Source organism: Strongylocentrotus purpuratus, unplaced genomic scaffold (genome assembly GCF_000002235.5).
Source record: "Strongylocentrotus purpuratus isolate Spur 01 unplaced genomic scaffold, Spur_5.0 spur5_scaffold_8, whole genome shotgun sequence".
Classification (NCBI taxonomy): domain Eukaryota; kingdom Metazoa; phylum Echinodermata; class Echinoidea; order Camarodonta; family Strongylocentrotidae; genus Strongylocentrotus; species Strongylocentrotus purpuratus.
In genome coordinates, this window is record NW_022145614.1 from 24,943,806 (window position 1) to 24,957,187 (window position 13,382).

Below are 13,382 nucleotides of genomic sequence, written 5' to 3' on the forward strand. Positions count from 1 at the left end.
CTATAAGTTAGATCACAGCTCGGTCACATATTTTTGTTGGCCCGTTATTGTTGTTGTTTAGGACCCCTGCTAATTACCGTGCCATCTTTATCATCAAAGACAATTACAGGCCCTTTTTTTTACCTTATACTATTATCTATTATCTTGAAGAGGGAGAAATATATAATATGCACCCGAAAATCAATGTATTATCAAGACACAATACAATATTTTGTACCCTAATTCAACTTAATTTTTTTTTTTAAACTTAAAAGAGTCTTGCGAATATTATGGAGACACAACAGTTACTGTTGTACTGGTGATGGAGGGGAGGGAGCTTGAGGGCTGCAACCCCGTCCAAAAAAAATATTCCTGGACCAAAAAAGAGGGAAGAGAAAAGGGAAAGAAAACGAATGTTTTGTCTTTAAAATTATTTTTATGGAGGGGGCGCTTAGGCTCGGATCCAGGATATCTTAGGGGGGGGGGGGGAGGCCCAAATTTGAAATTATGCGAGCCAAATATTGGTACGTAATGGTGACCAGCAGTAACGTAATGGGGGAGGGGTGGATGCAGGGAGGGGCGAGTTTTTCCCCTACCTCCTCCGCGAAGGACTTTCAATCTTTTAATGACTTTTAATCTTAATCCTTGTCTAAATTCATTTCCCTCCCCTCGTTTTGACGTTTCATCAAATTATTAGAGAAAGAAGACGACGATTCGTTGTACCGCTCTCGAAAATAAACTTCGTCTGAATTTATTTTCCCCCTCCCGCGCGAAGCGCGGAAGCTTTTACGTTTCAATAAATTATTAGAGAAAGAAGACGATTCGTTGTGCCGTTATGACTTTTAATCCTCGTCTAAATTCAGTTCCCCCCGCTCCTCCCACGCGAAGCGCGGAAGCTTTTACGTCATTAAATCATTAGAGAAAGAAGACGATTCGCTGTACCGTTCTCGGACTCTTAATCCTTGTCTGAATTAAGTTCCACCCCAGTGGCGTACCTGGGTTACTTCGTCAGAGGGGGCAAGCGATCGAAACAAAACAAAAAAGGCGATGCTAATTTTCACTTCTGGCGAGCGAGCGGGCAAAAAAATATATTTAAGTAACGTTTGATATATTAACCGGTATTGTTGCAAGTCGGGGGTGGGCACATTCATTTGTTAGCCACGTTAATTTCATTTTTGCAAGCGAGCGTAGCGAGCAAGAAAAAAATCCCTTCTTTTTTTAATATTTGCTACTTAAACTTGGTCCAATTGTCCCATGCCGGGTGCGGGAACAATATTGTGTTTAGGGTGATACCCATTTTAGCTAGCGAGTGAAAATACACCTTTCTCTTAATGAATTGCTATATAAAACTTGTTTCATTATTGCAGGTCGGCGCGGGCACAATCGTGTGTAATACAATTTCAATCCCATTTTGGCGGGCAGGCAACCCCCCCCCCCCCTACATTTCTCTTTTTAATGATATTGTAGCAGGTCAGTGATGGGCACATAATTCCACGAGGTAGCGAGCGAAAAATCACTTCTCTACGGTGAGAACATGGTACATAAACTTGATTTCATTGATCCATGTCAACTAGGACATGATTATTTAAAGCGATGTTATTTCTATTTTGGCGAGCGAGCGTAGCGAGCGAGCAAAATTTTTGAAATGATAATTGGTTCATAAATTTCAGGTTTTTTTGTTGCAGGTCAGGGCTTACACAATCATGTCTAACTAAGGTGATGTTAATTCCGTTTTGGCGAGCGAGCACCCCAAAACTTCTTTGAATAATGTTTGGTACATAATTATTAACTAGTAATGTTGTTGCAGGTTAGGGCGGGCACGTTAGCGATGTTAATTTCATTGTGGCGAGCGAGCGTAGCGAGCAAGAATATAAAATCGCTTCTTTTTTAATAATAATATTGCCAATTAAACTTGGTACAATTGTCCTCAATGAATTGGTACATAAACTTTGTGTCATTGTTGCAGGTCGGGGTGGGTACAATCGTGTTTAAGCCAATGTCAATCCCATTTTGGTGGGCAGGCAAACAAAATTAATGATGGTTGGTGCATAATTTTCAGGTTTTTTGTTGCAGGTCGGGGCTTACACAATCATGTTTAAGGTGATGTTAATTCCATATTGGCGAGGGAGCGTAGCTAGCGAGCAAACCAAATTTTCTTTGATTAACGTCTGGTACATAATTAACAACTGGTAATTTGTTGTAGGTTGGGGTGAGCATGTTTGTTAGCGATGTTCATTGTAAAGACAGCGTAGCAAGAGAGGGTAAAACAAAAAACAAATCATCTCATATATCAATAACTAAAATCAATCAATTCATCAATTCTGGGGAGCGAGGAAACAATATCTCTCAAAATAACGTTCGATACTTATTTACTGGGATTTTCGTTGCAGGCAAGGGAGCGTACATATTTTGTTAAGAATGTCAATTCCATTTTGGTGAGCGATCATAGCGATGCAAAAAAAATCAATTCTCTTTTAATAGAAATTAATACATAAACTTGTTTTTATTGGTGCAGGTCGGGATGGGCGCAATCGCGTTTAACACGATATCAATTCCTTTTTGGCGAGAGGGCGAAAAAACACTTCCATTTTTGATGATATTGTTGCAGGTCAAGGGTGGGCACAATTGTTTTCAAAGCAATGTCTATTTCATTTATTCGCGAGCGAGCGTAGCGAGCGAGAAAAAATGAATTAGTCTCTTTTAGTAACATTTGGTACATAAACTGGGTGTTATGGTTGCCATGGTTGCAGGTCGGGGCCAGTCGGAGCAGACACAATTGTATTCTAGGCAATGCTAATCCTTTTCTTTTTTTCAGGGGGACGAGCAAGTGAAAACATTTAATACAAAATAGGCTATAGCAAGCAGCTCGCGCCAGCGAAGAGTGTCGAATTTGTTATATCACTTATATTTTCCTATTTTCATTTGTCTTTTTCTTTGCCGTATGCGGAATATTTTTCTGATGGGGGAGGGGGAAAGATGCATAAAAAGTTTTTGAAGAAACTCAAAAGCAAAAGGAGTGAAGAGAGTTCGAGCGACCAAACTGGTCATGAGGGTACTTTTGCATTTTTCAAAAGTAGAATTGAAGGATTTTGTATAGGCCTTCACTAATTGTGAGCTTTGTTAACATTTTCAGGAAAAAACTGTACGTTTTCAAAATATCTGGGGTCAACTGCCCCCCCCCCCCCGGGTGCGTACGGCCATGGTGTTTTATTAAATAATTCCCCCAGTTTTTTTTTTCTTTCCTTTTTTTTCCCCTCTTTCTTCCTTTTCTCTTTTTCTTCCTTTTTTTTCCTTTTCCTTTTTTCTCTTTCTTTTCTTTTTTTTCTCTCCCCTTTTCCTTTTTTCTTTTTCTTTCCTTGCCTTTCTTTTCTTTTCTTTCCCCTTTTTTTCACTTTCTCCTTTTTTTTCCTTTCCCCTTCCCCCCTTTTCCTTTTTTTTCCCCTGGAGCCCGTCAGGGGGGGCCCTCTGCCCCCCTTGCCCCCCTCAGGTACGCCAGTGTTCCACCCCCACCTTCCTGCGTGAAGCGCGGACTTTTTGACGTTTTATTAAATTATTAGAGAAAGAAGACGATTCGTTGTACCGTTCTCGACTCTTAATTCTGTCTGAATTTCAAAAATGTTCTTTGTCTACTCCCTTTTCTTCCTACGTCCTCTTCCTGTTCACTCCTCTCTTTTTTGGGGGGACCACCCAACTCCCCCCCCCCCCCCTGGCTACGCGCCTGCGGTCAGATGAACATAATGTTGATACCTTGTGCGCCCCCGGAAGCTCAGGGGTTTAAGGCAATAATTAACGGTCAGATTAGCATTCAGGGGTCCGCCTTAGGGCCCCAAGTGGGGTCCAGGGGGCAGAGCCCCGGAAGTTCAGGGGTTTTAGGCATTTAATTACGGTCAGATGACCATTATTTTGATACCTAATTGTGACACTGGCAGGTCACTATTATTGTCGTGGGGTGCAGGGGGCGGAGCCCCCGGAAGCTCAAGGGTTTTAGGCACTCAATTACGGTCAGATGAGTATCAAGGGGCCGCTTTAGAACTCTTGGTTGGGTCCAGGGGACAGAGCCCCCGGAAGCTCAGGAGTTTTGGGCGTTTAATTACGGTCAGATGAGCATTTTTTGATACCTTATTATTTTGTGACACTGGCAGGACAATAAGTGGCGTGGGGTCCAGGGGGCAGAGCCCCCAGAAATCAGGGGTTTTAGACATTAAATTACCGTCAGATGAGCATCTAAGGGCCCGCGTTAGAGCCCTAGGTGGAATCCAGGGGGCAGAGCCCTCGGGGTTTTAGGCATTTAATCATGGTCAGATGAGCATAATTTAATACCTCATTATAATGTGACACTGGCAGTTAACTATTTTTCTTTCTTGCTCTCTTTCTTTCTATTTCTCTTTAATATGTTTTTCAAAAAAAGTGGGGGGGGGGGTGTGGGGGGGAGCTTCGAGGATCCCGATCCCCGCCGTTCCGCGGGCCCTGACATCAGTGACATTAAGCATCTCAAGAAGCATTTTCTTGCCTGGCTGTAAATTTAGGAATTTGTCATTTTCCAACAAACGCATAAAAAAGTATAATTTACTTAAAAGTGAGAAAAAAAATCTCGGAAAATTTTGTCATTGTTTGTAAACCACCGTTATGGAATTAGAAATAAACCACGTTTGAATTTTATTTCCTCAAAGCCCCCCCCCCCCCCCCCCCGATTTACACCTTGTTAGCGGAAAAATTGCAATTGATATCCCTTACCTTTCTTCATTCTCTTTTTTCTTCTTTCCCTTTCTCTCATCCTTCCCTTTCCCTTCCCTTCCTTCTCTCTCTCTTTTAGGATTGCTGGGGGGGGGGGGGGGGAGGGGCAAGGTCATTTTTACCCCCACCCCGCTCCACACATTGTTGGCGGGATTAACCGAAACTGATCTCCCCTTCTTTTCTCCCTTTTCTTTTCTTCTTCCTCTTTTTTGTTCCCTTTTAGCTCTCCTCTTTTCCTTTTATCCCCTCCCCCCCCCCGATCCACAACTTGTTGGCGGAAAAATTGCAACTGATATCCCCCTTCTTTTCTTTTCTTCTTCCTCTTTTTCTCCCCTTCATCTCCTCTTTTCCTTTTTTCTTTCCCTTTCCTTCCTTCTCTTTTATTTTTTGATTGGAGGGGGGGGGAGGAGGAGGCAACAGCCTGGGAGGCAAGTCCCCCCCCCCCCCTGATCTCCTTCTTCCCTCTTTTCTTTTCTTCTTCCTCTTCTTTTTTCCCTTTCTCTCCTCTTTCCCTTTCCCTTCTTGTCCTTCTCTCTCTCTCTCTCTCTCTCTTTTTTTTTTTTTGGCGGGGGGGGGGGGGGCAAGGCCCGCTCGGCCCCCCCCCCCCTGGATCCGCGCCTGGGTGCTATCGGAAGCAAACTATAGATGATGGATAAGTTTCATGAGCTGTATAAAAAGGTAGCGTAATAAAACTTTTTATGATTACAGACGTCCGTCTAAATGTTTGATTTTTGTAGAACCTCTCCTGTAATACAAAAGCTACATAATCTACGTTTTGAATGCAAGAAATAATAGTTTTACCACAAGTTTATTACATTAGAAGGGAAGTTTAATTCCCTCTCATACCCCAACCAGTCCCTTAATAGTATTTCTGTCAAAACATGAATGTGATGGAATGAATAATAATAATATTGATGATAGGCATTTATATAGCGTCGTCTATAGACAATTCTATTCCGAGGCGCACAGGAAAATAGAAAGAATAGGAGAGTTTGGATGAGTGTCATAGTGCCAAGTACAGGTACGGTATTGTTTAAAAAAAGCTTGGATTTAAAGGTCTCTAAGGAAGTTATGATTCTCATATTAAATGGAATAAGTTTTTGCAAGGAAGGGTATAATGATCGGGAGATACTAACTCTAAAAAAAATCGAGTGATCACTGACGTGAATCCTCTGGAGAGTGAAAATGTACTAAAATAAAGTTCACATTAACTCTTTTCTTCTTAGAGAGCACTCTAAAATCAATCGATATTCACTCCTAAACAGTGATCACTGACGTGACTCCCGGAGGAGTGAAAATAGAGTGAACATTCACTCTTTTCTTTTAAAGGTACTATGTCCCATTTGCAGGCCAAAAAAATGAAAAAGTTATAATTCCAACTGCATTTGAAAGATAATACTAATTTAGAACTTCCCTAAAAAAAGTGGGGCCTGAAAATGACTTCAAGTGGGAAAATAACGACTATTAGTTGTTAAATCGACTTTAGGGCTACAGAGCCCAAAAGTAATAGTCTTGATTTTCAGATTGTACCGAACGGTCATAAGTTTTATGCTGCGCAAAGATTCAATCAGTTTAATCTTGGCCATCACAAGAAGTGGGTTATTGATGTATATAGACAAATGCTCATTTACCCTTTACAACTCTTTTCATGTTTGTTATTACCAAAAAAAAAGCCAGTCAGTCACTCAATAGTGTCTGACAGTGAAGTCTAGCAAGTAAACGGGTTTCCTTGCATAATTTGAATATGAGGACACTGTTAACGTTTAAATTTCACAGATAGGACAAACATGACATATTCATAATTCCTGCAAAGTTCTACAGAATTTGAGGTTGGTTGCAAAAGGGACATAGTACCTTTAAGAGCAGTGGCGTAGACAGGTTTGTACACCTGGGGGGGATGACTCAGGGACGGATCTAGCTTTTTGCTAAGGGGGGGGGGGGGGTTGACCAAAATAATGACGATGCGGAGCATCGTCCACGAGCCGCGAAGCGGCGAGCCGATTTTTTTTTTGGGTGTTTATTTGAACCCCGTAAGTGATGTTTTCCTGGCATCTATTAACACAATGGAGACCATAAAAAGCAGTGCATGATAACGTCTTTTTAAATCAAGTAACAGTTAAATACACAGTTATATCCAGAGTTATCATGTGTTTGGTTAAGTTACCAGATGAGTTGAATATCTTCTCACAATATTTGCACTTGAAAGGGTTTCTCTCCAGCGTGCGTTCTTTTTTCTTTCTTTTTTTTCTTTTTTTCCCCCTTTTTTTTCCCTTTTTTGTTGTTGTTTGTTTTTTGGGCCGCCCAAGGGGGGGTTTAAACCCCCTAAACCTCCCCCGTAGATCCGCGCCTGTTTTATCTTGTGGTTATCTTGTGGTTTCCAAACCACAAGATAACCACAAAATACTTGTAAGATTTTCTTTTTCTTACCGTCTGAATTGGCTTTCACCTTGTGAATGCGGCTAATAACAATAAACACAATTACAATAATGATGAGGATTATTATTATCATCATCATAATTATTATTATTATCAATATTATAATTGTTATCATTATTATTATTACTATTATTATCATCATTATAACTTATTAAGTAAGCAAATATCATTCCCCAAAACCTGGGGGGGATGATTGTACATGCCATCCCCCCCACCTTGTGAGGTGGGGGGATGCATCCCCCTCATCCCCCCCCCCCCCGTTGTCTACGCCCCTGTTTAAGAGAGTAGTCCCCCCAATGTTTTAAATAAAATTTCAAAAACAAAAGGGATCCTACTGAAATGATTCAATGTATCTGTAATTATCAGAAGTAAGATCCGTGCTGCTATGATAACCCCCCCCCCCCCCCCCAAAAAAAAAGGAGAGAGAAAGAGAAAAAGGGGTAGGAAAATGTTCTCTGATTTACCATCAAAAGAAATAATCTGAACTCTACAATTTTAAACACCTTCATTATCACTTCAGGGGGGAGGGGAGGGGGGAGGGGAGGGGGGAGGGGGGGGGGGTGGGTAGGACAATAATGTATGACTGAATATCTCTGCGTTTGAGCGTTTTTATTAAAGAGATTCGATCATACCATCTCTATGGATCATACACAGTATGGTTTTTATTATGTATAGCGCCACCTCTAGTTTACACGTCGTCAGCTACAGCCTACAGCTGCTAGTTGCATCAACCTTGTCTGCAGATCGTCGTGCTGTAATTCAGTTTTATTTTTCATTTTTCATTATTTTGTTACCAAATTAGGGACAGGACAACAAACCTGAATGTTATCTGATTATTTGGAGTCCCCAAGAAGGAATACATTCAACCAAAACTGGTTAACATTCTGTGAGACGTCGTTTTTTAAAAGCAGCTGATATTCCTACAAGAAATGGTTCGCATTGCAGCCGAAAGTCTGGCGGGGGTGGTGTTCATGTGTTTGATCCTGGTGTGCTGCGCAGTGAAAGATGTTGTGACCGGATATGATCGGGAACGTGTTGCATGCCCGTACAAAAGTTTGGTGTTCGGACCTGGACTGGAAACAAATTTTGTTGTTCCTGCGAGGTTTTTCTACATTCAAGCAGTTGATTTTGAAAATAACAAGTGAGTAGCTACATCATACATGTACTGTAATCTGTATATCTACTTACACATCCCTTTCCCCCTTTTACTTTTTAGTTTTAGAATCTAGTTATATTCTAAACATAGGCCTATTTATTTAATAAATATCTATTTAATAAGATGGCATAATTAATTTACTAACAATATTAATCATTAAGGAATAATGTTCACAATGATGATTGTTTGATGAATGTAATAGTTGACTTTGTCTTTGTTGATGACGATTAATTTTGCTCTGTTTTTACATTATTTACATCTAATTTTTATATCGTAACTAGCCAATGAATTATCTTGAATTGTTTGTGTGTGGAGACATTACGGTATGTTCTGGTATAAATTATGTAGACATGTACATTGTATGTTACCTTACTTACTTACTTTACTTTAATACAAGATGTTGTAGGTCTAAGCCTGTTCATCAATCCAGGATTCTTCCATGGTTACTGCGATTTGTGGAGGGAGGAGGTTGTTGTCCTACAGAAGGGCATATACTGTACCATCAGGAAATGTTTTGATAATATGCCAAGTCATAAAATAAATTTGTATGTGATACTCTACATGTACCAGGCCAGGGCTGGCCACCCTATAACTCACCAAGATCATGGTCTAGGAAATAGTTTACAACACAGACAGCACCATGATTTTAAACTTAATAGTGAGGAGACACAATGGCTCAGTGGTAGAGCAGTGGCCTCCTAACTGGAAGGATCTGTGTTTGAAATCTCAACATAGCTATTGATCCCTTATACTGAACTACCTCAATAATATACATGTAGCTATAGATCCCTCAATTAAATTGCCACACAAACATAGGCTATTGATCCCTTAACAAAACTTTCTCAATAAAATAGCTTCTGATCCCTCAAGTCTACTAAACAACCTCAAGAACACAGCTCTATTGACCTTTCAAGTAACTACCCCAATAACACAGCTATTAATCCCTAAACTAAATTACTTCAAGAACACAACACAATACCCTCTTGTCTTTCTTCATTGATGAAGAGCTCCTATAGAATTTTCCTTGAAGTCTAGGCCTACCACCTTTAACAAATATTTAATCTGCAACAAAAGCAAGTTCATACACAGGATCTTTACACCTTCTTGTTTCTACAGCGTCACATACATGGAGGTCTAAAGAGCCTTCTACCGTCATTCAAACATTTCTTCCAGTTGTTTGTTGTGTATTAAACCAATCTTCTGGTAACCAATACATGTATTTACCCATTTTCTGACCTCTATGAAATCCCCCCATATTTTTTTTCTTCAAATTAAGTAAAAACATGTTTAGTATTTATTTATTTACCTATTTACTTCAATTATTTAATTTAGAATTTCTTTACCGGTAATTACCTATTAATTACCCCCCCCCCTTACATGTACATGTATATACTAGGGTTTTGAATGCAGACAACTTTTGATATATTTATAGAAAACATTTCACAATTATATGCATGGTTAAGGCTTTAAGCCTGTACCAAAAGCCGCTATTATATGATGAGGCATTGTGTTTTGTAGTTTTGTTGTATTTGAAACTCTGCAGTAACTATAACAACTTCATGAGCCTACATGTATGTGTTCGGTCTCAAATGGTAGAAAGCTGCCTTAAATGCTTCAGAAAAATAAAAAACAATTTAAGTGTAAAAGAATGGCAAGTGAAGACACAAAGGGCAAACTTAATACACCATACATGTATGTGTCATATAATACAAAATTGTGAAGTGCAAAGTGAAACACACATGTGTATGCTAATACAATTTTTTTGTTTTTGTGTTTTTTGTTCTTTTTTACGTGTTAAAAGTCTAAAAGAGGACAATTATATAGAAAAGATTGTACATCGATTGACAATTGTGATGTCTTTTTAAGGCTATTGTATTATGTAATCTGATGATACCTTCAAACTATTGTTAAAATCCCAGGAGCTTTAGAGGTTTAATGCAACTCTTTGAGATAGAAAGTCTTTTTTATTATTTTATTTCAATTCCCTCACATTAAAATGAATACATTGTACTTGTACATGTAAGACCATACAATAATCCTCTTGTGGACCATTGTGTTATCTCTTGACTTTTCTAATCCATTTTAAACCTCTTGAAGCTTTTTAAGATGCATGCAGGTCTTCTTTACAAATATACCTGTCATTCTTACTTCTTAATTCCTGTTTTAAATTTAATACAAAGGAGGTTGTATAAATTATACCTCTTTAGTGCCACCTGGTGAGTTATTGATTCCATTCAAATCTCAGAGCTTTTAATGTTTCATACAAGTGATAATCTCTTGTATTTGATTTCTCTAAATTCTTGTGATTAAGTGTTGTAGACCATAACTCCCTCCTGCTGCTGCCTTGTCACTTCAATTTAAATACCCGAAAGCTTTTGAGATTACAATGTACAGTATGTGCATCTTGTGGGAAAACGTCTTGGGTAGTAACAAAAAAAATGTATCAGATAGATTTTTAGTTGAAGTGCAGCTACGTACAGTATAAGACCTTACATGTGGCACATTTATTTATTGAATTGTTAAAATTCAACTTTATTTTTTTGGTTGTTTTTTGGGGGTGCTGTTTCATGCAACTTTTAGTGCTTACATTTTATAAGAACTACAAGTACAGGCTGGTTGTGGAATGAAAGGAATTTATTTCTTTACAGTTTATTGAATTAAAAAGTGCATTTGATTTGCTAAATGATGATCTTTTTATGGATCAATTTGTATATCTCAGAGGTTTGGAGTCAGATAAAGCTAGGAGGAAAATAAGGCAAACCCACAGTCATCATTCATTGTTTAGTGTTGTGGTTGAATTCTTTTCTGTTAAAATGATTGACCTTTTCAATCAGTGTCCACAATTCAAGAAATAAGAATAATCATATTCAGGCCTAAATAGAACATTAATCAACGTGTCCCACTTTTTACATCCTGTTTCAACTAGTGACATTGAGTAGATTTTGGGTATTCTCTTAGGGTTTGTAATTAGACATACCTACTGTATATGGCACTTTTACTGTTAGCTAGACCATTTTGTACAGAGAATTGAGTAAAAAGGAAAATTGATATCAACTTTAATAGCAATTCAATTAGATATAGTACTGTACATTTACTTCAGAATTAATTTATATCAAAATTGCATACCCACAAAAATATGATTAAAAAAAAAAGATTTGCACTTAGTTTCCTTCTGTCCGTTATTTTCAAATTGCTGTTGTTCTTCTTACTACTTTGTCATGTGCTTGTAACACACAGCAAATTGACTGTGTCACTTTATGAAGTTTACCACTTCATTTTTTTCTTCAGGATGTTCAAGTTTCATAATTTCTGTCATGATTGACAGCTTGTAGATTTCCTGTTTTATTAAATGTCTGTCTCTTCCTGACACTTGTGTTCTGGTTGAAGGAAAAACCATAAACTGTAGAAAACGTAATGTGCAGACTTCAGAGCCAGAAGGGCGTTCACTCTGTGTTAAAGTATGAGTTTATGACCCTTCTGGCTCCAAACAGATAAAATATTCCTTGAAGATGATTTGCATTAATTCTAAGAACTTTTAATTTACATGTAGCTGTAAAATTATGTAATAATGACTTGGTGTACAGGTAGATATTTTAATTGATTTGCCTCAAACGTACAGTGCAAGTGTCAAGATCATGTATTGTGTGTTCAGAGCCAGAAGAATTGTAACCCATAGCCCTATAACTTGATACAGATTTAACATATTTCTGGCTCTTGCTTGAGGATATTTGTTTTGTTAGAAAACAAGTTGGTCACCCTAGGTGAGCTTCTTTTCCTTCAAAGAAAATTTCTTGTGAAAAATGACTCTTTTACGAGCCCATGCTGATATTCCAACAGAGAGGAAATTACTCAAAATGCTTGTACCTCCTCATGTGTCAGAAGTATAGTTGTTCTTGATATCTTAAGTTCTTAACCCATTGTCTATTGGGACTTGGAGGCCCCTGTATTAAGCCTATGGCAGTGAATCAATTCAGAAGACAACATGTTAAATATACTCTTTTAATCTTTATACATGTAGAAATATGAAATATATTACCACTTAGAATGATACTGGCATGCTGATAAATTATACACATTTGATGTTATGAAATTAAGATACTGTGCAATATACAGTAGCCCTATCAGATCATCAGCTCTGGCTAGCCACCAGTGTGATTGTGTTGAAACACAACAACTTTATTTTCCGACTAATACTCTTTGCATAGGTGTTGGAATGTTGTGTGATGCCTATAGAACATTGGGATTTCATGGGCTTTGACTTTGAACTGTGCTCAAAAGTGATAAAAATACCAGTAAGTAATATTTGCAAGCTTTTGATCTGTTTCCTCATGAATAATGATGTGCCATGATATACCAATTTTAGATTCATTTTCTGACTCTTTTGTTGTTGGAATATTGTCTGATGCCTAGAATATGTTTGGATTTCTTGGGCTTTGACTTTAAACAGTGCCCAAAAGTGTTAAAAATAAGTAATATTTGAAAGCTTTTGATATGTTTCCTCATGAATAACGATGTGCCATGATATACCCATTTTAAATTCATTTTCTGACTCTTTTGTTGTTGGAATATTGTTTGATGCCTAGAATATGTTGGGATTTCATGGGCTTTGACTTTGACTGATGTTCATAATAAATAATACAGTGTATTTGCAAATTTCGATATGTGTCTCATGATATACAAATGTTGTACATTTAAAACTGGTAAATTCAAGATGTAATATAATCTTAAATTTTGGAAATGAAACTGTCGCCATTCTGTTTCTCTTATTTTTCCGCTTTCATACAAATGAAATTATTACAAAGGTTGGATTGCCCTCTAACCGTTTCCAGTAAAATTTTCATCTATACCAGTAAAGGGTTATCACTGAGCTAATTAAGACAGGAAATGTGTAATTTAGAAAGCCATTATGCACATGTACAGTGTACATTGTAATCCTTCTGTGGATGAGTCATTTTCTTTGTTCAGTACCTTGTCACATATTAATTTATTCACCTGTTAGTAATGAGCGTTTTTTCAATAGTCAGAATTCAAATTGCATACATTACTTGTTGTTAGGTAGAACAAGCCATATTGTTTG

At 38.1% G+C, this 13,382-nt stretch overlaps 1 protein-coding gene across 2 annotated transcripts in view; it reads left to right on the plus strand.

Moving 5' to 3' along the window:
* Nucleotides 1-7,839: 7,839 nt before the first annotated feature.
* The window catches only part of LOC578698 (protein O-glucosyltransferase 2), a 41,667-nt gene continuing 36,124 nt past the window's right edge, over nucleotides 7,840-13,382 (plus strand). For both annotated transcript variants that reach the window (XR_004062217.1, XM_030975162.1), the window contains exon 1: nucleotides 7,840-8,290. Coding sequence is in view for 1 of the 2 variants with exons in the window: in XM_030975162.1 (XP_030831022.1) it covers nucleotides 8,079-8,290 (212 nt within the window). In the remaining variant the exon portion in view is untranslated. The remainder of the gene's footprint in view (nucleotides 8,291-13,382) is intronic.